This window comes from Lepidochelys olivacea (genome assembly GCF_965140295.1).
Source record: "Lepidochelys olivacea isolate rLepOli2 genome assembly, chromosome: 4".
In the NCBI taxonomy this organism is placed as follows: domain Eukaryota; kingdom Metazoa; phylum Chordata; order Testudines; family Cheloniidae; genus Lepidochelys; species Lepidochelys olivacea.
Genome location: NC_140414.1, coordinates 118,033,317 through 118,060,580, shown reverse-complemented (window position 1 = coordinate 118,060,580; position 27,264 = coordinate 118,033,317). Strand labels below are relative to the sequence as shown.

Here is a 27,264-nt window from a genome sequence, read left to right as displayed (position 1 = left end):
GCGCTCGCCCGGCCCGGCCCGGCCCGGCCCCCGCCGCCTCCCTGGAACTCCCCTTGCTCCTGGGCGTCCCCGGCAGCCCCAGGCCGAGGCCCAGCCCCCGAAGCACGCGGCGTGCGCCGAGGTCAGAGGGGCGGGACACGCGCGCTGCTTCCTTGCCTCCCTGCAGCGGCCGGGGACGCGCGCTGCTGCCGCCGCCGCCGGGCTGGGTCATGCTGCTGCCGCTGCTGCTGAGGAGGCTCGTTCACGGCAGCCTCAGCCGGGCTCCCCCTTTCGCCTGCTGCTGCCCCGGCCGGGGGCCTTCTTCCTCCCCGCGGGGCTCCAGCAGCAGCGCGGGGCGCAAGGTAAAGGGTGCGGGGCCGCCAGCACGTGGGGGCTGGGGGCCGAGCGAGGAGGGGAGCGGCGAGCTGCAGGCAGGCGCTGGCCCGGCCACGCGTGTCTGTGTCCCGAGGGTGGAAATGCCAGCGGCAGAGCGGACGCCGCAGGGGTGGGGAGGCGGTAGCTGGGCTGTCCTCCGACGGGCGCCCTGGTCAGTGAAGACTGGCCAGGCTGCCGGTTAAGTGTCATCAGCCCCCCTCCACCCCCTCGGCTTTTCCCGGCCCTCTTCACTCGCTGGTTCACCTGCTGCCCCGCACTCACACGCCCCCATCATGTGCGCAGTCAGGAGCGGTTGCGTGGAAGCCCTTGCGAGGGCTGTCGTGCTCAGAGTTAAACCTCTGGCTTTGTGGGACTGGGGCCAGAGTCAGCAACTCGGGGCGCTCCTTGGCGTTCTGGAGCTATTTGTAAGGGTCTCTGTTGACAGCTGGTCTTCGACCGGCTACCAATGCAGAGCCCTCCTGCACCTGATTTCCTCTTGTTTGGTGGTTTTGTTTCCTTCTTAATGCACCTGATAATGTCCTTGACCCTGACTCAGTCGCAAACAGTGCAGCTTTTTCCTTTCTTCAGGATGTGCCTGTTCAGAGATAATGTTAATTAACAAGCAAAATAGCCTGTATTTTAAATCAGTGTCTGGAAACTTCATTTTTATACATAGGTTTCAGAGTAGCAGCTGTGTTAGTCTGTATTCGCAAAAAGAAAAGGAGTACTAGTGGCACCTTAGAGACTAACCAATTTATTTGAGCATAAGCTTTCGTGAGCTACAGCTCACTTCATCGGATGATACTGTAGCTCACAAAAGCTTATGCTCAAATAAATTGGTTAGTCTCTAAGGTGCCACAAGTACTCCTTTTCTTTTTGTACATGGTGAGCCAGATTTTTAAAGGTATTGAGGGTGTCAAAATTCAGGTAGGTGCTTAGTGTGATTTTTATAAAGCGCCTGTATCCCTACTTACCTAAATACCTTTAAAAAGCAGCACCATGATCTGAAGCATGGAATTATTCATATTCTATCTCTTTCTTTCTCCTGTTTAAAGAATGTTACTTTTGGTCTTGGCTTGTATCCTGATTTATCTAATCTGGACTTTAGACTCTCGATTATTTAATAAACTGAGTTCACTAAACCTATTTCATACAGTGTTATGGTTATGTTCAGAAACATTTATCAAATCTCAATATATATTGTTTAGAAAAGAGTATCTTGCATTAGTGTATTTTTTGTTTTTTTTAAAAGGGCCTCATCTTAGGAGTCTATGCAAAAGAAAAAGAAGAGGCGGTTCCTCAATTTACTAATGCTGGAGAGAGTTTTGATAGACTTGTATCTGGAAAGCTGACAGAGCTATTGTCCATGTAAGTGTTTAGATCAGTTTCTTATATTTTTTAAGATAGTGTAAACACAGAAAATACATCTTTATTCATTGTTCTAGTTTGCAGCCATACCACCTCATGCATTGACATTCATATCTCTCTTGCTAAACAGAATTAAGTCAGTAATCAGATAAGGGGACCTCTAATGAAAAAACAGGGCTGCAGAAAGTGGTGGTGGTGATGATTCTGTTGGTGATATGTTTTTTCCTTTGAATCCGTTCTGATCCAATGTTCCTGTATGGAGTTGAGTGATATTGCATGACCGGAGAATAAAATTATTACCACAGAAATCAGGATCTCTGTTTTAAAAGAGCTCATGGCACTTTTTTGTGTTCTAGATCTGGGCCTTCTTTGAAGAAAGGCAAAACACGCCTATTTCATGGCTTGCATCAGGTATGAAACTTGAATTTTTATGAGTATAATGACTAGTGGGTGGCTTGAATTTGAGTCTTGGCATTATTCCTTATTATAAGCTCATTCTGGGCGCAGCATATTATTACAACAGAATGTTATACTTTGTCATTAAATACTGTGGTGTTTGAATTTAATGTGTTGCTATACTGTGGTTTTTCTAAAATTTCAAAGAAATACTTTTAGTGATTTTTGCCTTCTCTATCTAAGTTCCTCTACAAGGGCCCAATCCAACTGACAGAGTCAGTGGAAAGACTCCCATGGATTTTACTGGAGATTAGATCAGGTCCCAAAATCCCAATTCTGTAGCATGTGGAACTGCCATTAAAGTAAGTAGGGATTCCTTGCATGAAAAGGCTGCAGAATTGGACCCTACACAATTCTCTCCCAAGAGAATGAAAAAGTGATAAAAAGAAAACCGTTCAAATCACTGTTGGCTGTAGCTGGGCTGGAAAGCTTATACTAGCTGCAGTCTCTTGTGAGCTGGATGTTTCGTGGTGCAGCAGTTTTAAAAATGATTATTATAAACTGTATCAGAGGGGTATCCATGTTAGTCTGTATCCACAAAAACAGTGAGGAGTCCGGTGGCACCTTAAAGACTAACAGCTTTATTTGGATATAAGCTTTTGTGGGTAAAAAACCACTTCTTCAGTTGCATCTGAAGAAGTGGTTTGTTACTCTCAAAAGCTTATGCTCAAATAAATTTGTTAGTCTCTAAGGCGCCACAAGTACTCCTCGTTCTTTTTACTGATACAGACTAACACGGCTACCAGGCTGAAACCTGTCTCCGAATAAATCTGTTAGTCTTTAAGGTGCCACCGGACTCCTCGTTGTTGTTATAAACTGAAAGAGCATAGTATTTGTAATAGAAGTGTGAGGAGACCTCAAGTTCGCCTAACTTCATCCTGCTCAGGAGGAGTGGGGATCCGTCCACCTCTATATCTTTGTGGATGGAGACACATCACATTTTAAATAATTTTTCAGTGCATAGCAGCACTAGAAAGAGCTCTCAACAGTGGTAAGGTGGGAAAAGACAGATTGCCCTTTTGAGACTTTTTCTCCTTGCTCTCTGTAGTGCTCAAAAGGTAGGGGTATGTGTGTAGAGAATCAGTTAGCCAGTGGCCTGCTGCCCTTGAATTGTGGAGCGGCCACAAAAGTAAATACCCTTGCTCAGGATGGAGGCATCCTGCCATGCTGTGTAGACTAATAGGTGGGGACAGGCTGAAAAGTGCACAGACCTCATCATGTTATACTGAACATAAAGCCCTAACCAATAAGAACAGTCTTATTACTTAGATTGCTTTTTGGGGCAGACACCAACTTCTCAGTGTGTGTGTATAGGGCTTAGCACAATGGGACACTGGGTCTTCTAGGCCCCACAACAATACACATAAATATTAACAATTAGATAACCGTGAATTTGTCCATCTGCTTATGACAGGTAGAGAGGAGATCGCTATCATAATGACATACTAACGATAATGGATACATTTTCAGGTTATGTTTGCCTTCATTTAAAAAGAATACTCTTTATAACTGATATTAACCTTACATCATGGTTATCAGAGTGAAGAAATTAAATCCACTTGTGTGTTGGTTTTGCTCAGGATTTTCCAAGCATTGTAGTTGTCGGCTTGGGTAAGAAGGCTGCTGGAGTAAATGATCAGGAAAACTGGAATGAGGACAAAGAAAACATTCGGACAGCTGTTGCAGGTTAACTTATTTTCATTTAATATTTGTTTCTGTTGCAAGTATTTGATCTATTAAAGCCCTACTGTAATGTGATACATTCCATTTTCGGTGAAGCACATGAGCTTAAATCAAACAGGCCATAACACATTTTGTTTTAAAGCATAAGACCTAATGCATGGCTTGGAAAATTCACTCACCGCTGAAAAGTGGGAAGGGTTCCCTGGTGAGAAAAGGGCCGAGTCCTTTAATTTTTTGCAGAATATGTATTTTCCACAATTTAAAAAAAAAAACAACCCTCCCCTCTCTCCAACTCCCAAACTATAGCTTTATGGTTGTGGAGAACCTTCCAAATAACAATCAATGCAGAGTAGTCTTCCTAAGTCTGCAAACAAACAACTCCAGTATCTGCTTCTCATAGCTTTCCCAAGTAGCATGAAATTGAAAAGACCCTTGTCACTTTCACTTCACCATGTGAGGATCAGTGAAATTGACGAGATTATAACCATGTGCCCCTAACCTGTGCACATATGACAACCTTAAATGTTTTCTGCTGTTGCTTAGGTGGTAATTAAGACTTTTTGATATCCTTGACAATATAACATGATATATTTTGTGTTTCCTCATCATAGAATCGTAGGCCTGGAAGGGAGGTCATCTAGTCCAGTCCCATTCATTCATGGCAGGACTAAGTATTAGCTAACCCATCCTGACAGGTGTTTGTCTAACCTTATCTTAAAAATCTCCTGTAACGGAGATTCCACAACCTCTCTAGGAAAATTTATTCCCATGCTTAACTACCCTGACAATTTTTCAGAATGTCTAACCTAAACCGCCCTTGATGCAATTTAAGCTTATTGCTTCTTGTCCTTTCCTCAGAGGTTAAGGAGAACAATTTTTCTCCCTCCTCCTTGTTAATACTTTTTATGTACTTGAAACTTGTTATCATGGCCCCCTTCTGTCTTCTCTTCTCCAGACTAAACACACCCAATTTTTTCAATCTTTCCTCATAAGTCATGTTTTCTAGACCTTTAATCATTTTTGTTGCTCTTCTGTAGACTTTCTCCAATTTGTCCACATCTTTCCTGAAGTGTGGCACCCAGAACTGGACACAATATTCCAGTTGAGGCCTAGTGAGTGCAGAGTAGAGTGGAAGAATTACTTTTTGTGTCTTGCTTACTACACTTTTGCTAATAAATCACAAAATATTTGCTTTTTTTGCAACAGTGTTACACGGTTGACTCATATTTAGCTTGTGATCCACTATGACCCACAGATTCCTTTCCGCAGTACTCCTTCCTAGGCAGTCATTTCCCATTTTATATGCATGTGACTGATGGTTCCTTCCTGCGTGGAGTACTTTTCATTTGTCCTAATTGAATTTCATCCTGTTTTCTTCAGACCATTTCTCCAGTTTGTGCAAATCCTTTTTGAATTTTAATCCTATCCTTCAAAGCACTTGCATCCCCTCCCAGCTTGGTATCATACACAGATGAAGATATTGAACAGAACCAGATCCAGAACTTATTCCTGCAGGACTCCACTTGATATGTCCTTTCAGCTTGAATGTGAACCACTGATAACTACTCTCTGGGAACGGTTTTCCAACCAGTTACGCACCCACTTTATAGTAGCTCCATCTAGGTTGTATTTCCCTAATTTGTTTATGAGAAGTTCATGTGAGACAGTATCAAAAGCCTTACTAAATTCAAGATAAACCACATCTACCACTTCTCCCTATCCACAAGGCTTGTTACCATGTCAGAGAAGGATATTAGGTTGGTTTGATGTGATTTGTTCTTGACAAATCCACGGTGACTCTTACTTATCACCTTATTATCTTATAGATGTTTGCAAATTGATTGCTTGATTATTTGCTCCATTATCTTTCTGGGTCCTGAAGTTAAGCTGACCTAAATTCCCAGGAACCTGCGAAGCCGCGTGGCTATGCAGCAGCCTATTTAGTGCTGTGCAGGTGCTCAGGGAACCCACCTGGGGACCTGCCGGGAGAGGGGCGCCCCAGCCCCAACCTAGCCCGGACCCAGCCACGGCCAGGGGGGCCCAGACCAGACCTGTCATGGGGTGGCCCTCCCTGAACCCAGCCCCAGCCAGACCTGTGGGGGCTGGGGGAGGGGCACCTATCCTGTGGCCCCAGCCCTGGAGCTGCTATGGTGGGAAGAGGCATCTCTCCTCCCCAGCCCAGGTGCTGTTACAGGGAGAGAGCTGGGGAGGGTCCTCTCTCCCCGCTGTAACCCCGGAGCACCCTCCTGCACCACAAACCCCTCATCCCTGGTCCCACCTCGGAGCCTGCACCCCCAGCCAGAGCCCTCACAACCCAGCCCCCAACCCTCTGCCGTAGTCATGAGCCCCATCCAACACTCTGAATCCCTCGTCCCCACCCCAGAGCCTGCACCACCAGCTGGAGCCCTCGTACCCCTGCCCCCAACCCTCTGCCCCAGTCCTGAGCCCCCTCCCATACTCCGAGTCCCTTGGCCCCACCCCTACCACATGCATTTTGTTATGTGCACCGATATGAAGGTGATGTGTCATACATCACCTCCATATTGGTGCACGTAACAAAATTCATTCCACACATGGGTTGGAAAACTAAGAGGGAACACTGAAGCCAACTGGTCTATAATTCCCCAGGTTGCCCTTATTTCCCTTTTTATAGATTGGCACTATATTTACCCTTCCCCCCCATTTCCCACCCCCCATCAGCTGGGGGCTGAAGAAAGTTCCTTGTGGATTTGTGAAGTCTGTCTCTTGCAATCAGTGAAATCATGCTGTGTGAGCACTGGGCATGTTTATGTGGTGTCTCATAATTTGGTATAGCCTTGCTTTCTAGCATTTTAATTGAGAGGGATATCGCTTTTAACCTCGGTCCTTGTCACAGGGTGGTTGGCCCCAGTAAATGAAGTAGGTCCAGCACCCCTGTGCCAGAACAGGTGCTCCTAGTTGGCCAATTAAGTGAGAACAGCACCTGGGGGCTGTAAAAGACCAGGGAGACCCACACAGGAAGAGATTCAGTGAGTTGGAGAGACCTGGTGAATCAGAGCTGCCTATGCCTAATGGGAGTCAGGGGTAGGTGAGAGTTGCCAAAAATTGTATGTTTGGGACTTGGGAGAAAGCTGAAGGCTAAAGAAAGGAAAGACAGGTTTGCTGACTGATGTCCCCAAGCCAGAGAGTGAGGGCTGGAAAGGGCAGAAGCAGGAGAAGCAGCAGCAGGGAGAGTTGCTTGCTGGCTGTAACCCAGAGCCAAGGGCCAAAGAGAGCTGAAGGCAGGCAAGCAGTGGAGGGGCTTACCCACCGACATCTACAGGGCTGGAGATCTGGTCCCAGAGGACTCATGAGAGGGCTAAGAAGAGTGAAGGATGCTGCCCTGGCAAGGATGTTCCTGAGCAGAGAGACTGGCAGGGGTTCCTGCTGGGAAGATCAGGGTTGCACTCCACTTGAAAGGGCTGTTCTGGTATAAGGCTGGAGTAGACTGACAGAGTCTGGGCATGGATGAAGATGCCAGCGTGTGGTATGTAGGATGTCATGGAATAAGACCACAGGTGATCTTAATGACTACACTGGGGTGAGAAACAGGCTTGGGTTTTGGAGCCTGTGTTATACCAATAAAATAAAAACCAGCAGGATCTTATTAAAGGGGAAAAGGCAAAATGCCACATTTATTGTGAATACAGAAAGAATCATAGTCAGCAGTTAGTTATAGCTATAACATTCCATTCAATTTCATATTTAGTCTCTCTCCCCCTCTCCCTCCGCGCGCGCAAGGTTGTTATTATAGTTACTAGTCTTAGAATTGCTCATGCCAAGCCACTGGCCTGGACATGAGGAGGGAGCAGGGCCTTGTCAGATGCTCATCTGATGCTCCTGGAAGTTGGTTTGCAGAATCAGACCCCAAAGTTCTCACTTTCTAGAGTCCATTTTTATAGGAATTCTTCCTATGCCAGTCTATGGGAATTGCTTCATCATGCTGTTGCTGAATCAATCAGCAGATGGCACATTCCTGATGGCTCTGTGCTGCCAGATGTTATCTTGTTCTTTTGTTTTCCCATTCTTGAGGTTGTTGGGTGGATTCCAGTCTACCCTCCGGGGTCTTCTGGTTATTTCCACTTCTTCAGCCGATGGACACTGGATTCTTAGGCTGGCACCACCCTGATCATTGTTATTATCCACACCAAGCATCCATCCACATACATCCTCTATCTCTATTTTAATCACAATTGTTAACAAAGTGAGATGAATACAACAAAAGGACGGGGAGTCTCTGGGTGCTGTTTCTGTTGTTACAGAGTATTGCTTTGAGTCTCTCTCTGTGTGAGTAGTTGTTGTTACAAAGAATTGCTTTGAGAACAGACTCTGTCTTAGAATGTACTAACACAATTAGCAGCTTGCAAGTTTCACACATAGAGGGAGAGAAACCGTACCAAAAACCAAGAGACCTCTTAATTAGTAATACCCTGGAATGTAAACTATGTGGAATCAAACTCATTTGTGATTTTAATACAGAACTTCTTTAATATGATCTAACACCTGTGTTTTGGACTATGTATGTTTTGCTGCTGTAATAAACCAGCACCAAGAGGGGGTAGTAGAGTTGTTGTGGAGTTACTGGGGATACTGAAAGAGGGAAACTCAGGCAGGTGTGCCTGTCATGCCACAACCTGCAGCAGTAGGGTGCTTCCAGGCAGGGGTGCTATATGGGAGTCCCTCTTAAACAAATGTGATGGCTATGGAATACGTTCATATTTTCTGCTGCACGTAGATGTGCCTTTTGAATCAAAAGGCTGTTGTGACTTTAAAAAACTAATTGCTACTTAAGCTATACTAGCAACACACTGTATTACAACTTAATTTCTGATGGCTACAGGCTTTGGTCACCTGAAATACTTTAAAGTTGTGTAGTTTTAAGAACTTTGGTTTTCTCTTTCAACCCTTGCTGAATTGCTTACTTGATAAGTCTTATATTCAAAGTTCACAGTTGTACGACAACCACCAATACTCTGCTTTTTAAAAATTGCTGCTATAGGCTTTGCTCTATTGAAAATTTTTTTCAGCTGATTTATGCCAGAATCTACCAGGTGTCAATAGAACTGGGTTCTTTCCTTGAAAAGTTATATTAATTACCTCCGGAATCCATTTTGCTGCTGCAGTCAGTATTCACGTATTGATGTATTGTATTTTCCAGTTGGATGCAGACAAGTTCAGGACCTGGAGGTACCTTGTGTTGAAGTAGACCCCTGTGGAGATGCTCAGTCTGCTGCAGAAGGAGCTGTTCTTGGGCTATATGAATACAATGAACTTAAGCAAAAAAAGAAACCTGTAGTTACTGCTCAGCTACATGGAAGGTGATGACAAACTAAAGTTTTATTTGTGAAACATTTGGATACCTAGAGTATGTATCACTCCCTTTTCCCCCACCTCTCTTTTAGTTGGTGTTGCATAAAATATTTTAGCAGCAGAGACATCTTTACAGCATTTGCTTTGCATGTCTAATTACCATTAATAGTGTGTCATGTTTGTTTGTTTTTCCTCTCATAAGTGCTTCCCTGAAGCAGAAAAGGGTCTGGGATTAAGAAAGAAGGGGGAAAAACCACTCTGTCTGTTTTATGATGTGTACAGTCCTTTTAATGATATCAAAAACTCAGAAGTGCAGGAGTTCATTCTCTTACTCAATGAACAAACCCTTCTAAGACATGAGAAATGCTGTAGCAGATCACACCAGAGTTCCACTTGACACCTTGTCTCTAGCAGTGGCCAGTACCAGGTATGTCAGAAGAAGTTGCAAGAAACCTAATGAACAATTACAACACTGGATCCACAGGGGAAGACACTTCCTAACCTTTGTTAGTTAGAGGTTGGTATGTGCCCTGGAGTGCATGGATTTATATCTCCTCTGTTTATTTTGTTGTTCAGAAATATCTGATTCTTTTTTGAGTTCTGATAAGCTCTTGAACCCCAGCATGTCTTACATAAATCACTAGATACACTGTGATAGGCAATGTATTTAGTATGCAACAAGAAAAATGACACACACGCTCCTTTTGGATTCTGAATGGCATTGACCTCTCCTTGGGAGATGAGACAACAACAGAACTTCTCTCAGTAATATAGCACTTCCTCAGAATAATTCAATGGCTTCTTTTAGGGAGGCCCCTACCAGCCTCCCACATCTTCCCTGCTCCTAGGGACTGAATCCCAGATATGCACTAGGACAGCTCCTTCCTTGAAAGAGGGAAGCTGCACCCTGCGAAGTAGTAGTCTTGGAAAATCTCTCAACCTAATCCTATACTGATACGCCTCAGTGTCACACTCATCCATTTCCCAGGGCAACAGATACCTTGAGAGTCGCTCAGGATTATTGGTCTTTATGAAACAACTAACTTCTCAAGACATGGGTGGCTTTGTGGCTAAGGCTCTGGAGTGGGATTAAGAAGAGTTAGGTTCAATTCCAGCTCTGCCACAGACTTCCCCTGTTCAACTCTGAGCCAATCATTTATTTTCTGGGTGTCTCAGGTTTCCATCTGTAAAATGGGGAAATAGTACTTCCATTCTTCATAGTAGTGTTGCGAGCGCCTAGATAGCACAGCATAGGTAGGATTTAGGGATATCCCTCTATGAACACTTTACTGTGACTGTTGACAGTTCAGTGACCAGAACTATGCTTTGAAGTGGGGATCCCACTATCCAAGCTCCACCTTTATCAACTCATAATCATAATTTTAGCAAGATTCAAAAATGGATTGGACAGGTATGTGGAGAATAAGAATGTCCAGAGTTGTTGTTACTGTGAACACACATTTTGGAAGGGATATTAAACGTCATGCTTCATGGCTTAAGCCAATCTCTAACTATTATGAGACGTAATGTGGGTGCAGAGAGTATCCCATATCTTCTACTGCAGGGTTCTTGCACCTTCCTCTGAAAATCTAGTGCTGACCATTGCCATAGACAGGTACTCAACTAGGTTAGGTGGACTTCAGGTCTCACCCAGTACGGCAGTTCCCATGTTCCTATAATAATAGAGCTAATGTAACATTCCTTCTCACCTTCCCTTCGTGGGGCAGCTTTCTTTTCAAAATATAGACAATTGAATACTGACAATCTTATTTTTGCAAGGGTTCAATTATAATTATGTGGTGTTTGTTTAGTGATGGCAAGGAAGCCTGGCAGAAAGGTGTCATGTTTGCTGAGGGTCAAAACCTGGCTCGCTACTTGATGGAGGCCCCTGCTAATTATATAACACCGATGAAATTTGCTGAAGTTATTGAACAGAAACTCAGAAGTGTCAATAGCAATGTGAAGGTCCATATAAGGTAAGTTCAATTTAAATCATTCCTTCTCTGTAAGTTGTAATTAATTAAGATGCAGCATGTAAAATGTTTCTGGAGTTTGCTCATTTTTACCCTTTTGCCATTCACTATGACAAATGCAAGGAAAGTATTTGTGTAACAGTCTGTAAACTTTAAAATAAATAAAAGCTTTGTTGGTTCCCAGAAATAGCAAGTTATTCTCAGTATTAAGAGCAGGACTTCCAGTCACTACAGTAGGCAGAGAATAGTCTGGTGGGACAAAAATAAAGAAACAAGACGAAAATGTTAACTACTTTTGTAACATGACAAGCCTTCTAAAAAACTATGGAAGAGGAAGCCTGACAATCTTTTTGTATTACTTCCCAGTGAATATACATCCCTTCTTCTTGGTTTTAGTTGCTTATCCTTTGGAGGTGGTAAGCAAACTCTCATTACCTGTTTCTATGAATTTGCCCATAACTGTAGCAGTTTCTTTGAAACTGTAGAACCAGGCTGTGCCCTGCTGCTTTGTGGATGCAGTCTCATGTCACATTACTGTTCAGGTCCTCCAAAGATTTTAGCGCACACCTCCAGCCAAGAGGGTGAGAAGGGAAGGCATGGTATTTGTAATGTGGAAAACCAGGAAACAATAGTTTAAAAAGGAAAACAAAATAACTTTGAGAAAGTGGTTTTTCTATTTAACAAAGAAGTAATAGTGGATAAAAAACAGTGATTTTACTTGGCAATCTGTCAGTTAGGTAAATAAAATTGCTTACAGATGTGTTTAAAACTCTTAAGAGTTATGATCTTTTGTATATATTTTTTCTTGTCTTTTGTAATGGCTCTAATTAAAATCTTTTTTTATTATAGGTCAAAAGCATGGATAGAAGAACAACAGATGGGAGCATTCTTGAGTGTAGCTAAGGGTTCAGATGAGCCTCCAGTCTTCTTGGAGATTCACTATTCAGGCAGTGCTAATGCAAGCGACTCTCCGTTAGTGTTTGTTGGGAAAGGAGTTACCTTTGATAGGTATGTTTGCTAATATTTTTATGACTGAAACAAAAACTATAATCCAATTGTGGAGGAATTGAGGTGCCTATAAAAAAGTGGGTACTACAAAAATATTTGTCGTTGTGCCACTCACTCTTTTTCTCCCAAAACAGGCAGATTAGCTAACACTTTACCAATCTATTGTTTGTAAAGTATGCCAACAAATTAAAGAGATTATCCAATAAAATTTAGTAATAGACCTCTTGGTATTTCCATTGAAAAATCAACCATATTTGAAACCTGAACCATTAACAACCCCGCTTACTATTTACAATTCGATATTCTGTTGCAAATGACTAGAAGAAAACATTCTCCAATCAGAACAGCTTACTTTAACAAAATTTGGGAAAATACCAAGAAGAGTTTGGCAATTTCTTTTATTTTATTCATGGAGGAAATAATCCATTATGCCCGCTTCTGTTTAGTGATGCTTACAAATAGCATTTCAGGGGAAATTCATCAAATGAGAATTAGTAATTGGTATGTAAAATTATATTAAAAACACAACAGCATAAAATTTTACAGGTTGTGCAAAACTTTAATAATTTGCTGAAGATCTCAAACCCATAGCAGAATATATGGAGACCTAAATATTGCACATAAGTGCATTTTAAACAGGATGTTTGAAAACCTGTCCCTTTTTCACTTCTCTGCCAAACTCAGAGATAGGGATCCTGTGTTTCAGTTGTACAAGTTGGCCACTACTATGAGTGCTTGGCTTTATCAACTGTTTCAAGGGAAATGAAACATCCTCAACTTATGGTTTGTCAGGAGAATGAGAAAGGAATGGATTTTAAATGCTCTTGTTCTCAAATGTATTTAATAGTAATTTCAAGGCTTTGCATTTGCCAATGTTGTTGTCTTGGTCTGAAATTTTAATGAGAAGTTTTAAAAAATTTGTTTACAAAAAGATGTGCATCTCACCTTTAAAGTAACTTTGAGAAGCATATTCCAATCAGAAAATCCAAATGTTACTTCAGAAGGTCAGATACACTTGCTGTGCTGTGGGCCAACCGCTCCAGAGGAAAATTTAGCCTCTGGTGCAAGAGCAAAATGAAAACCAAACATTCCTGTGGCCTGGTGTGTGTGCAGCTGCTCAGGAGGCAAAAGGAGTGCTTGCTTACATGAGCTCTGCACCTCCTGTGCAGCGCAGTGCCCATCTTTTAACCATCTGTCTCCCCATGGAGACCAAGAAAGCTACTGCAACCCCCATGCTGTACATGGTGCTGGGCAAGTGGAGAGAAACTGATGAGACCCAATATCAATAGTAATTTTGTTTTATATATGTTTTACTATACATCAGAGTAAGTGGGTGAGTTGGGACTCTCCCATCCTGACTGCTAGTGTGAGGGCCTCAGCCAACCCCCATCGTTCTGGAGAGACAAAGGGGTCTCCTGATCCAAGTGAAGAGGCTCCCTGCTTTTTATCCTTCCCTTTCTCGTCAGTGACCCTGGTGATGGGCAGGAGGGAAGGTAGGGTTCTTTAGCTCAGATGGACTAGTTTTGGAACTCTGCCAGGGAGGTAGAGATTACAGTGTCAGAAATTAGTTAACATTTATTCTCTGAGCTGCTGATCTCAGCCAGGCACAGATGAATTCTTGCCAGTGACCCTCTAATATTATGATATACAAGGAGATGCTTTTATCATGCTCCATGTATCTTTCGTATCATTCCCATGAACTTGCCATATGTGGTAGACTACCACTCTCCCTGGGAACACAGCAGGGTTGAGCGTCTGCATAAAGCAGAATTGGTATTACAAACTCAGAGCAGCAGAGTTACGAACTGACTGGTCAACCACACACCTGATTTGGAACCAGAAGTACGCAATCAGGCAGCAGTAGAGACCAAAAAAAATTAAATCAATTACAGTACAGTACTGTGTTAAATGTAAACTACCTAAAAATAAAGGGAAAGTTGAAGGGAAAAAGAAAAAAAAAAAAACCAAGGTAAGGAAACTGTTTCTGTGCTTGTTCCATTTAAATTAAGATGGTTAAAAGCAGCATTTTTTCTTCTCCATGGTAAAGTTTCAAAGCTGTATTAAGTCAATGTTCAATTGTAAACTTTTGGAAGAACAATTGTAACGTTTTGTTCAGAGTTCCAAACAACCTCCATTCCCGAGGCGTTCGTAGCTCTGAGGTTCTGCTGTACCTTGTTGCTTCCAAAGGCGAGATGGAGCCTCAGTGGGCCAACAGCAGATGTAGAGCAGACTTGTGGGTTTGTTTTTGTTTTTTATTTTGGTTTTTTTGGCCTTGTTACAGTTGTAAATGAGGTATAAGCTTCCTAGTCTACAGTCATCGAAGCATCTGCTTTGTTTCTGTAGCGTGTTTTGGCAGAGTGAAAATAGGTTGGTTTTTTTTTCTTCCTACAGAATTTCCTCTCCACTCTCTCACCTGGAAGACCTAACTACTGACTAATTTATTCATCTTCTGCACTTTAGTTAAACTGATTTACTAGGGATACCACTTTCCCTCTGTTAAATCCTTTTGATTTATCTTTGTTTTCCTAAATGTAATTGTGTGTTTTGCCTGGTTACATTTTTAGTATGTTGCAGATTATCCGGGAGATGTTTTATTGTGTCAGATTAAATTGATGAGGCGATAGCTTTTACTAAAACAAGATATATTGCTTTTTAGAATACTAGAAAATTAAAAAATAACGAACTATTGATATTATTGTCATAAACATACAGATGGACAAAATAGTTATTTTAAAGCACGTGGTGTGAGGCTTCTATGTGCTGAATGAGATTTTCTGTTAACATCTATTCTTGATCTGTGCATCCCCAGTGGTGGCATTTCACTTAAGCCTTCTTCAGGTATGGATGCAATGAGAGCAGATATGGGAGGAGCAGCAACGGTGTGTTCAGCTATTGTGACAGCAGCAACACTAAATCTACCTCTTAATATAATTGGTAAGTTGCAGGGGAGAGGGGAAAATATCAGAAAATATGCTTTAAAATGTTACATTAGGGCAAAGCTATTTTAATATCTATTTTAGCCATTGCTGCAGAACAGGAAGAAAGGAAATAGGAGCCACTCTTAAGGATGGAGATGTGATTAGCTAACTCACTTTTTAATATTTTTCCGTATAAGTACTGGTTGTAGTTGCCACAGGATGTTGTGCAGCTGTGAATAAAAGAGTTGATTCACACAATAGCAAAAGTGGATGTCCAGGAGGAGGTTGATACAACTAACAAGTTTGAGAAACCCCAATTTTATGGGAATTAAAGATGTTTGTTAGTTCTGAAAACTACTTCATCAGCCCAGCATTATCCTCTTTAGTGTGCTCTGTCCAGAACACATGATCATGGGCTTCTCCTTGTGTATGACTGGTGGACTACCATGTTCCTTGTCACTATAGCCACAGTTGGAACCAGAGCACTGACTTGGGCTCTTTACCATCTTCCCCAGCTGCCCTTATGTCAGTCCTATATAGTGGTTCCCCTGGATCTCTTTCTTTTGACACTGTAAAATGTTTGTTTGGAATGAGAAGCTCTTGAAATTCCCCAGATAGCTTTAGAATTCCAGAAATAAACAGCCCTTTATAAGCATATGAAATATGCATATAGGCCTACATGTTGTAAGGAGTAACTTATTGACCGGGAGCCTCACCGTTGAGATGAGAAGCTCACAACTCTTTTTCAAGACAATGTGCCTGATTCTGTCCTCACTTGATGTAAATCAGGTATAACACATGGTGTAAAAATAGCATAGGTGAGTGGAGGGATAGCTCAGTGGTTTGAGCACTGGTCTGCTAAACCCAGGGTTGTGAGCTCAATCCTTGAGGAGGCCATTTAGGGATCTGGGGCAAAATTTGGGGCTTGGTCCTGCTTTGAGCAGGGGGTTGGACTAGATGACCTCCTGAGGTCCCTTCCAACCCTGATAGTCTATGCTTCTATGAATGCAGCATGTTAAAGATAAATGTACAGACTTAATTGTATAATGCAGAAATGTCACTAATGGGGAAATTTGGAACATGTCATTCTTCAGGAAATTTCAGGTGCCAGTCTAGAAATTGTATGTAAATTCCAGACAAGAATGCTATCCTTCTGTTACAAGTGATTTTAGTGTAAAGACTTGTCTTTTAAGTAGCTTTTCTGTAACTGCTGAATTTAGAAACCCATGGTACACTGCAGTATTTCTTTCTTTTCCCTCTCAGGTTTGGCACCTCTCTGTGAAAATATGCCCAGCAGTAGGGCAAGCAAGCCTGGAGATGTTGTTAGGGCCAAGAATGGAAAAACAATCCAGGTATGTGTGTGTTTAAATTTGGTTTTAGACACATTCATTGCAAACCTACTAATCAATCAAGTTTTACCGTTTCAACTTCTGTTATAATAAGTGCACAAAGACTATTTTTAAAAACTAGTGAATTTACACAGTATGAGAAATACATGTAACTAAAATTGCTAACAGAGCATTCTTTCAGTGTTGGGGGGGGGGTTTGGGGGTTTGTATTTGCAAAAATATTATAAATGACTAGGGAAAGCTAAAAAGCCCAGTCACTTACATTTTCCAGAATCTGCTGTATCCATACAGGAGGCTGTTATAGTGCTTATAAAGCCAGAGTTAAAGATAGTCTTCAAACATGGTGTGCAAAATGGTAGTTGCGTTTGGTACATTTTCAAGGCCCTCTTCAGGCACCTCTTTTGTAAAACACAAGAGCATTACTCTTCTGCTGACATAACCAAGGCATTGACCCTACAAACTGCTCCACATATGCAGAACCCGGGTGTCGCGAGGGCCACTCACTGCACATGATGACTCTGCCTGGTGGCTCTGGGGGTAGCTCTTGTCAGGCACTGCCCTCCTTTGGCGGTGTGTCTACCCATCGGCTCTTTCACCCTGCGGCTCTTCTCACTCCCAGAGCTGCTGCTTCCTGTTCATGGCTTGGCCCTCTGGCCAGGTCACTAAGGTCCTCCCCTTCTGGGGAATTCAAAGGCCTTCCAGACCAGCTGTCAGGCTGGCATCTCCAAAACCCTGTGTCACTTCCCAGTGGCTGGTAGGGAAAACCAGGCCCACCCTCTACACTGGGTTCCAGCCCAGGGACCCTATAACAAGCAGCCAACATCTGTACGGTCCTATCCCTTGCTGCTGTTTTTCTGGCTTCTCCTATTTTTCTGGCTTCTCCCTCTCTCTGGGTTTGCCAGCCCAAGCTTCTTCCTCCCAGGGAGTGACTGTAGACTACTTCCTGTTCCTGTCTAGCTGAGCCCATTTCCAGTTACTGGCCTATTCCCTGTCTCCTTCTTCAGGTGTAGTCTGGGCAGTTAAATTGGCCTGCCAAGCCACCTTAACCCCTCCAGGCCTTGGGTGGAGTGAGCATCCCATAACACCAGGGCTGTGCAAAGCAGCTTGCAGAATCAGGGCCTAAAGTACATATTTTGTGTTTAATCTGAAATACATAACCATTCCCCATTTGGTTAAATCTTAACACATGCCCTAATGCTATAGATTGTTGTTTCCCTGTAGGAATTAATGGACAAATCAATATTTCTCCTTCCAGAATTTCTATGTAATTCTGTTACCCCCATTCATGAGTTTGACATTGGGAACCTTTCCTTTCCTTGAGGCTTCACCAAGCTATATGCATGACTATCGGTTTCTAAACCATTGTGCTTCTGAGGGGCCTCAAAACCCCCTGCCATAAAGAAACCCATTGGAAAGAACCAGAGGCTCAGGAAAGCACCACAAGGGTTACCAGGCAGAGTTCACTCTAATGCAACCCCTCAAACAGGAGGGGCTGCAGGGGGCAGGGATTTTTGGAGGGAGGAGCCCTCAAGAACCAAAGGAAGTAGATCTCTGAATCTACAGATATCACAGCCATTTACAGGGATGCCTCCTGCCTCTGTGCTACCCTACAGTTTCCTTTCCCTCCTGGCAATATAGTTCCAGTAGGATCTGTGTTTCCACTGACTAGGTTCCCCTGCAGCTGCTAGATCGGGGTGGGCAAACTTTTTAGCCCGAGGGCCACATCTGGGAATAGAAATTGTATGGCGGGCCATGAATGCTCACAAAATCGGGGTCGGGGTGTGGGAGGGGGTGAGGGTGAGGGCTCTGGTAGGGGGGCAGGCTCCAGGGTGGGGCCAGATATGAGGGGTTCAGGATGTAGGAGGGGGCTGCGGACTGGGGCGGGCAAGTGGGGGACGGGGATGAGGGCTCTGGCTGGGGGTGCAGGCTCTGGGTGGGGCTGGGAATGAGGGGTTTGGGGTGCAGGAGGGTGCTCCAGGCTGGGATTGAGGGGTTTGGAGGGCGGGAGGGGGATCAGGGCTGGGGCAGAGGTTTGGGGCGCGGGGAGAGGCTCAGGAGTGCAGGCTCCAGGTGGCACTTCCCTCAAGTGGCTCCCGGAAGCAGCGGCCATGTCCCCACTCCAGCTCCTACATGGAGCCGCGGCCAGGAGGCTCTGCGCGCTGCCCTGTCCGCAGGCGCCACCTCTGCAGCTCCCATTGGTTGCAGTTCCCAGCCAATGGGAGCTGTGGAGGTGGCGCTTGGGGCAGGGGCAGTGTGCAGAGCGGAGCCCCTTGGCTGCCCCTATACATAGCATCATGGCCCCGCTCCGGCTCCTGCTTCCGGGAGCTGCGTGGAGCGGCCCCCAACCCTGCTTCCCGGCTGGAGGGCCGGAGCAGAACAAGCTCAAGACGCTGCTCCCCAGCGGGAGCTCGAGGGTCGGCTTAAAACAGCTGGTGGGCCGGATCCGGCCTATGGGCCATAGTTTGCCCACCCTGTGCTAGATAATAGCCATTGGATTTCCATGGGCTTTGCAGGGGACAGCAACCAATCTTCTGCTGTACCCTCCTGCCCTGCTCTATGCTGCTGACACCTAAGAGCCCTGGCCTGGGAGGCCTGGCAGCAATGCTGTGAGGTTCCCTGATTTACATTAAAAATAAGCTTTTTCTGAATGCTTGACAACTCCATTTTGGGTTGATTTTAGTGTCCTGTTTTAGTTCACTTACCTAAGATCACTTTGAAAAATAATTGATCATCAAAATATTTTTTGGTTTTGTTTTGTATTTATATTAGAAAGTAAATTTCAACTTCTTGCAGTTATTACACAAGCTGTAATACAGGGATCACTTTCAGCCTGATAGCCAAAAATCCAGATGGTCTCTTTAAAAAGAATTTTTAAGAATCAAATCAAGTAAAGGGGAACTTGTGAGTAGATGGCTTTTTCCCCTCCTCTCTTGTATCTACAGGTTGATAACACAGATGCAGAGGGAAGGTTGCTATTAGCTGATGCTCTCTGTTATGCCCACAATTTTAATGCAAGGGCCATTGTGAATGCTGCAACATTAACAGGTAACTAACTTTCTTTTCCTGCTTCATGTTGCAAAAAAGTTTTTCATTATGAGAAACTAACTCCTTAAACACATTTCTTAGGAGTTTCATTAACAAATGAGAACTTTGTGTATTTTTTCCTCCTTGTTTATGCATGAATTATGTTGTAGTTTTATTTTTACATTTTATTTTTAATATTTTTAACTTTTCTGTTCACATACATCACAGTAAAGCAGTTGTCATAAAAAAAGGAAATCTGTAGTTTACAAACAGTATTTAATTGGGTTAAAATGCATCTGTGAAACCAAAGAATTATTTATGCATATGTCTAATAATGCCTTAAATTACATTTGTTTAATCACTTGTGCTAATATATGTCAGGGGAGGGCAAACTACAGCCCATGGGCCGGATTCGGTCTGTCAGGGCTTTCAGTCCGGCCCATGGGATTTCCAGCCCTGTGGCGCAGCAGGGCTAAGGCAGGCTCCCTACCTGCCCTGGGCCCACTCCACTCCCAGAAGCGGCCAGCATCACGTCCCTGCGGCCCCTGGGAGGACGGGGGGCAGAGGTCTCTGTGTGCTGCCCTGGCCTGCAGGCACCAGGCCCCTGCAGCTCCCATTGGCCAGAAACCATGGCCTCTGGGAACTTCGGGAGTGGTACCCACAGTTGACGGCAGCGCATGGCGGAGCTACCTGCCCGCCCCACCCCCAGTAGCCACTGCTGGACATGCTGGCCACTTCCGGGAGCAGCGTGGGGCCAGGGCAGGCAGGGAGCCTGCCTTAGCCCCGCTGCGCGCCGCTGCCACCCTGGAGCCGCTGGAGGTAAGCAGCACCCCTCCTGCACCCCGCACCCCAACCTCCTGCCCTGAGCCTCCTAACACCCTGCCTTAAGCCCCGCCATACCCTGAGCCCCCTCCCGCACTCTGCTCCTGCACCCCAACCCCTTGCCCTGAGCCCCTTCCTGCACACCACAATCCTCCTCGCACCCCAACCTCCTGCCCCAGCCCTACATTCATGACCCTGCATACAATTTCCCCACCCAGGAGTGGCCCTCGAGCCAAAAAGTTTGCCCACCCCGATATATACTCATGTATATGCCAGCTTCTGCAGCCACAGAGGAAGCTGATTCAAGGATTACTGGCTTATACAAAGTAACTTCCCCTTGAGGTACTTGACAGCCCAGAGGAGGAGAAGGTAATGGCCACCACCATGATAGTAATGATTCTGTCTAGGGTATCTAGGTGTCATGGGGATGAAGAGGAGCCAAAGCGCTGCATGCTTTTGGTCTGTGCAGGTTTCCTGCAGACCTTTCAGTTTTGGTATGCTCTGTTGTTAAAACAGGCCTCCTCATTATTACCTGGGCACTCAGGGTATGTCTACACTGCAGTTAGAAACCTGTGACTGCCTGTGCCAGCTTGCTCAAGCTCACAGGGCTTGGGCTGTGGGGCTGTTTAATTGCGGTGTAGACATTTGGGCTTGGGCTGCAGCCTGAGATAGCTCTGAGATCTTTCCACCTCGCAGGATCCTAGAGCCCTGGCCCAAATGTCTACACCACTGTTAAATAGCTGTGCAGTCTGACCTCCATGAGCCTGAGTGAGCTGGCTCAGGGCAGTCATGGGTGTCTGTCTGCAGTGTAGACATACCCTGAGTGTCCCAAGAAGGGTCAGCATCAAGAAGCAGCTCTGTGGCACCAGTTATACTAATGTGTAAGCCCTTTACCTTTATACGTGGGTCAATATCTTGATAGGGTTTTCCCGCTTTAACTGGATCAGCATGTTGACTTCTGTTCACTCTGTTTTAGACAGTGATGCAAGCTTCAGTTTTCGTGGGTTTTTAAGCTGAAAAGTTTAGATTACAAACACTGCAAGGGAATTTCAAACTCCAAACAAGTAAACCTGTTTCACTGAATACTTGTAAGAATTCTGTGATGGCATGGACTAGGCCAAGACCCCCCCCCCCCCCCCACTGGAGGCCTCAGGGTCCTGCCACACTGATTCCAGGAAAGGAGCAGTAGAGAAGTCCTCCATGCAGCCTAGAGTTACTGCAGGGTAATCAACTAATCAGAGAGGCTGCAGGGAGCAGCCAGTCAGGGTCCAGAGGGCCATATAAAAGAAGCTGCAGAGCCAGAGATAGTCAACTCCTTGCAGGAGCTGTAGGAGTGCAGCTGGTGCTCCTGGCTGGCCAAAGGGAACTGCAGCACCACGGACAACTCAGTGCTGGCAGCGACTAGGGGACTGAAGAGAGCTCCTGGCTGATTGCTGGACCTGAACTTAGATGAGCCCTGAGGTAAGGGTGAAGCTTTGGCAAAGGCTGGGACCTAGGGAAATGGTCCGTGTAACTGAAAGCAGTATAGTTAAAGGGACACTGCAACACATGGCTGTTGTTCTTAGGCCTGGGACCCAGATTAGTGGGCGCAGGCCTGGGTCCCCCTCTACCCTCATTGGCCACTGGGGAACTGGCTTACAATCAGACAGTGAGAAACCCCCAGAAGGGGAACTGAACTACTTATTGGCCCAGCTGAAGAGCTGGGGCCAAAGTAGACCAAGAAGGTGAAACCATTGCCTCCGTGGAGGAAGCCCTGGGGGTACGGCCCGATACCGGGGCCAGGACTATTTAAAGACTGCAGACACACCCTACCAGAATGGGGTGCTCATGAGAGGTGAGTGCCACGCCATTACAAATTTATAAAAATATTTCTATTGTAGGTTTTCTATAAGAAAATATTATTTTGGCCTTCAGTTACCTGACAGTGTGCCTTTAATGTGCCCAAAATGGTAATTACAGAGCTGAAGGACAAGGAACTTCTATAACTGGCTGGATAAAAAGTCCATATTAAGGTTATTGGCCAGACCGCCCCTTTCTGTGGTGAAATCCATGGCAGGCCAGTTATAAAGAGAAGGAAGTATGCAAATTTCCTCTCAGATTGTTGTGTGAACTATGGAATGGGTGTTAGATGATTTCTTGTGCCTAGGGATCTATAGGAGATTAGGGCCATCTACTGTGGTATTTTGGGAGCTTGTCTTTTTTCACTGCATTCTATCTGTACTATTAGGGTTTAGCCTCCTGAAAGGGGAATTCGTGTTGCTAAAAAGACCTGGATTGCGCTTCCATTCTTGCCTGATGATCATGATACAGGGGACATAGTGTGTGTCAGCCTGCTCCCTTCCATCCAGACAGCCTTCCGCTGGGTCCTGGGCAACGGGGGATGCTGTTGTGGAGATGTCTGCCCCTTCCCTTCCATGTGAGAGGGATGACATCTGTCTCCATCTGGGCGACCAGAGGGCACAATTGGGCCTATTACTAATTAACAAAGGAGCAGGTTTTCAATAATACTTTTCCAAATAAATGCAAGAGTACCAAGACTCCAAGTGTCCAAGGTAGGAATTAGGGATAAGGAGGACGGGAAATCATCTTAAAAAATACAATTGGAAGGTAGAATGCAAAAGAAATGTTCTGCTCCATCTCCAAGAGCAAGAGGTATAATTTACAGGGTGGTATTTTATAGGTGCCATGGATGTAGCATTAGGATCTGCTGCGACTGGAGTTTTTACCAATTCATCTTGGCTTTGGACTCACCTTTATGAGGTAGGCCATACGGTGGACTTTTTTTTTCTTTAAATGTTAGGTATATATGTTCCTGAAGGTCTCTTATATAAGTCAGATGATAGATATTGTATTAAATTTTAAAATATAGTGGGGTTTTTTGTGGGGGGGGGTTAATATTGCATTTAATTGAGAAGCATAGGTTGTATGTGTGTATGAATTGCAGGACCATTGATACACTTCTTGGGTAGCTTACAGTCCACTAGTGGCATGCACCTGTGTCTCAAGGATACACACCCTCCTATGGTTTATTGCTTAATTATAAGCTCTAGATCTACTGGTTGCCAGTAACTTGTGTTAAAAGGTGAATTGGTCTTGATTATGTGTCATTCATTAAATTCTTAAAAATGCCTAATATATGGTCAAACTGAAATTCCTGAGGGAATTCTCCAAAGGAAGTGATTTATGAAAAATCTGCATTACCAGCAGAAAAGTGTCTTGCAGAAAATTGGCTCTTTTTCATCATAATCACGGAGGGCAAAATTTAAAGCATCTAAAATTGAGTTTCATCTTTTACTGTTTTAGCATATTTTTTTCAGATGTTATCTTGTGAAGTTATCTTTCTGAAGTTATCTTGTGTTACTAATTTCAAAGTGGTTTGATAACTACCCAGTCCACCCAAAGCTGCGATTGCAGTATACATTACAGTACTTGCAGAGTTAATCTAAACAAAAAATACCACATCAATTTTGCCCCAAGTATAACAGTTGTTTCTTCTGCAGGCCAGTATTTTGACAGGGGACCGCGTTTGGAGAATGCCTCTCTTTGAACATTACACAAAACAAGTTACCGATTGTCCACTTGCAGACCTCAGTAATGTTGGAAAATATAGCAGGTACATTACTTAACTGAAATGCAGCAACGCTTTCTTGACTGATACACTTATTTATCATCACATTGTTGCTTTAGAAATAGCCAGCATTTCCATAGTTATTGGAATACTTTGAACTTGCGCTAACAGTCACTAGTACAGTTAGATTTTAAAACAGGAGTTGGGATTTCAGTATTTTTACTTTTAAAAATTGCTAAAATATAGAGCCAAATCTTTATTTGTCCATTTAGGACCAGATGGTGACAACGACTCTTGTTCAGGGGGCGAGCACACAATGAACCTACCCACCCCCACTCTGTGTCCTGCCCAATGAGTATTTAAGAGTCCAGTCCTTGCACACCAGGAAGCATGGAGAGTTTGCCCTAGGGGCATGTTTCTCTGCAAAGAGGGCTGAGAGTGGGCCAGCTTCACCAAAGAAAAGAAGCTCTACCATCTTAAAATGATGTAACCAGCATATCTGGAAGCTGGGGAACAGAACATCAGTACTATCACTTTACAGGTCTGGGGGAGGGGTAATATTATGTTTAAACAGGCACATGGCTCTGTAATTCTACCAAACATTGAGTATTACTGTGTTCTTCAAGTGCGTGTTAGTGTGGATCCCACATAGAGGTTCACGTGCATCATGTCACAAAATCATAATCTTTTGAATATTGGGGGGCCATGCATGCACCTTGTCTGAATGTGTAAAGGGCAGCCACAACTCTCCATCAGTTTTCTCAAAGACCTCCTGCATACTCAGCCATCTGTCAGCCAGCTTCTGCACAGAATCTCAACATTATTCTCCGGAAGCTCATGGAGCATCCTTTTGAGCTGCTGTCTGATTGCTTGGTACATCATCTTACCCTCAAGTGGCTGTTACCTCAGAAGAGAGGGCTAATGAGCTCCAAGCTCTCAGAGCTAGACCTCCTTACACCTTCTTTCACAGGGACACAGTGATGCTGAGACAGCACCCCAAATTCTTCCCTGAAGTGGTCTCAGAATTTCACCTAAATCAATCAGTTAATCTTCCAGTCTTGTTCCTGAAACCACACTCAACACAAGGAGAAAAGCAACATACTCTAGATCCTCTCCACCTCTTTGTGGGCCTATGTGACATTTTGGACAAAAGCAGTGGACAAAAGCAATGTATTTCCACTTGCCATCAGATAACTGGCAAGCCTCTCCCTACAAACACCAAGACACACTCTACACCAGGGCACAGGCAGTGTTGTCAGCTTGGTTGAGAAGCATGCTAGTATCTGAGATCTACAACAGAGCGATGTTGAGCAACCCGTTGACTTGTGTTAAACATAATGTCCTTAACATGGCAGCCAGGTCTGATGCCAAGTGCTTCTGTCATTATTTGAAGCTGAGACTCTTCAGTTCCACCATCCTGAGGTGATACTGCTTGCCACTTACCGACAGTGGGATCCACACTGATGCATACTTGAAGAAGGAAGAATGGTTTCTTACCCTGTGGTTCTTTTGAGATGTTGTGGATCTGCCCTGCCCTCAGTCCCCACTTTTTGAAGTTCTCAGCTTTTAATTGAGAGAACTGAGGGAGAGTTCCAGCTGCTTCACCCTTTATGCCCTTGTGTGGAAGCATTAGATGGCACAGGGTGCATCTACAGCTCTGACAGACACGGCTATGCAGAAGCTTCCAATCATGAGGTGCATGCACACCTTCAGTGGATCCACACTGAACATATTGAAGAACCCCAGTTGCTGGAGAGTAGCTAACCATTCAGTGTGCATTTTATTGTTGATTTAGAGTTGTTTAAAGTTTTTAAAAATCCACTTTTTTTTTTTTCTTCTTTCTCTTCTCCCTCCTCCCTCAACAGAGCTGGAGGTGCATGCACAGCTGCTGCCTTCCTGAAAGAATTTGTGACTGCAGCTAACTGGGCTCATTTAGATATTGCTGGTGTGATGTCAAATAAAGATGAGGTTCCTTATCTTCGAAAAGGCATGGCAGGACGACCCACGCGAACATTAGTAGAGTTTGCTACACGCTTGAGCCAAGACCAGCGAAGTGTCTAGTAAAATACTAATTCTGTAATCTTCCACTCCACCTGTCTACTTCAATTAATCTTAAAATTTGTTTTAAAACGAGTTAATGGCCTATGGCATGTGTACACTGATAAAATGCCAAATGTGGAAGTAGGTCTGCAATCCAGGAATACTTCCCATAATCTAAAAAGATATAATGATGAAAGACAAATGCATTTTATAAACCGTTCTTACTGAGTAAGAATATCCCATAGTTGAGGTTCCCTCTTCCCATTTTATGCTGTTGAAGGTGAGAAGTTCTGTTTGAACTATTTTTAGACATTTAATACTGAAAAAAGATCATTGTAAACATCTGGATTTGTGTTCAGATGTATAAGTAGTAGTGATCTGTGTAATGGTCACAAACAATAAATCTACCTTTTTAGTTGCTTTAGCAAGTTCTTTTGTCTAAACAGTATAATGTAGCCTCCACTATAAAACCATTAATCTGGAATCATGGCCCTTCTTCTGTGTTTTGGATATACCATACATGGAAGAATAAGTCTGGATAGTGTTTGACAGAAATTTTGTCAGAACAACATACTGGAAGAAGCTAGAGGTACTGTTACCATCTGTTTAATCAGCTAATCCATGGTAGTGTTTTATTAGGTATTGGGAGACTCCATTGCTAGAGGTATCTTAAACTAGATAATGAACCAGAAAATAAGCTGTAAGGAACCTTCCTATGTTGTCAGGGAGATGGATTATCTTGCCAATGTCTATATGAGATGCCAATTTATTGAGCATAATTAATGGAAATTAAACAATTTCCTGCAGTTGTTTATAATTCCTCTCAAAAAGCTTGGCATAAAAATTTGTCTCCCTATGGTGGTTTTGCTTTTTTCATTGTGCTTGCATTGATTTTTCTCTTGTGCCTTCAATAAAGCTGAAATTAACATGACTGTTTTTGATTTGGGTAACTTCTTGGTTGTGTAATACCATAGTTAATGGTACTCTCAATCTGATCACAGTTTTAGGGGAGGGATTGTTTAAAGAAAAACTTTTTCTTGGAGTGTGTGTCAGTAAGAGGAACAGCTTTTCTAATGTGCAGTGTGTCAGTGTATTTAAATAGAGGAGTTTACAGAGACTAACACTACTCTTTTTTTTTACTGATCAGTCTGCACCATCAGGTGACATCATCTGAATTCTAATTTCTGAAATCTGAGCCCTCATATTAGTATTCCCCTGACACCTGTAAATTTCCCAACTGCAGTTCAGTCAGGACTTAATTGTGGCTGGCTAATTGTTTAGAGGACAGCACCCCTGTTTTGCTTCCTGTAACCATGGTTGGCCCCAAGAATTCACAGCAGATGTGGCATCTGAGTGCCATAGATACAGGCTCA

At 43.9% G+C, this 27,264-nt stretch overlaps 1 protein-coding gene across 1 annotated transcript; it reads left to right on the top strand.

The window, feature by feature from the left end:
- LAP3 (leucine aminopeptidase 3) lies at window positions 1-26,822 on the top strand. The gene is made up of 13 exons (XM_084627456.1): window positions 1-341; window positions 1,607-1,722; window positions 2,079-2,133; window positions 3,759-3,864; window positions 9,038-9,197; window positions 11,001-11,165; window positions 12,012-12,170; window positions 14,980-15,104; window positions 16,352-16,440; window positions 19,380-19,482; window positions 22,964-23,043; window positions 23,784-23,896; window positions 25,717-26,822. The coding sequence occupies exons 1-13, from the start codon at window positions 210-212 to the stop codon at window positions 25,910-25,912; spliced, it is 1,599 nt and encodes a 532-aa protein (XP_084483582.1). The 5' UTR covers window positions 1-209; the 3' UTR covers window positions 25,913-26,822.
- Window positions 26,823-27,264: the final 442 nt, after the last annotated feature.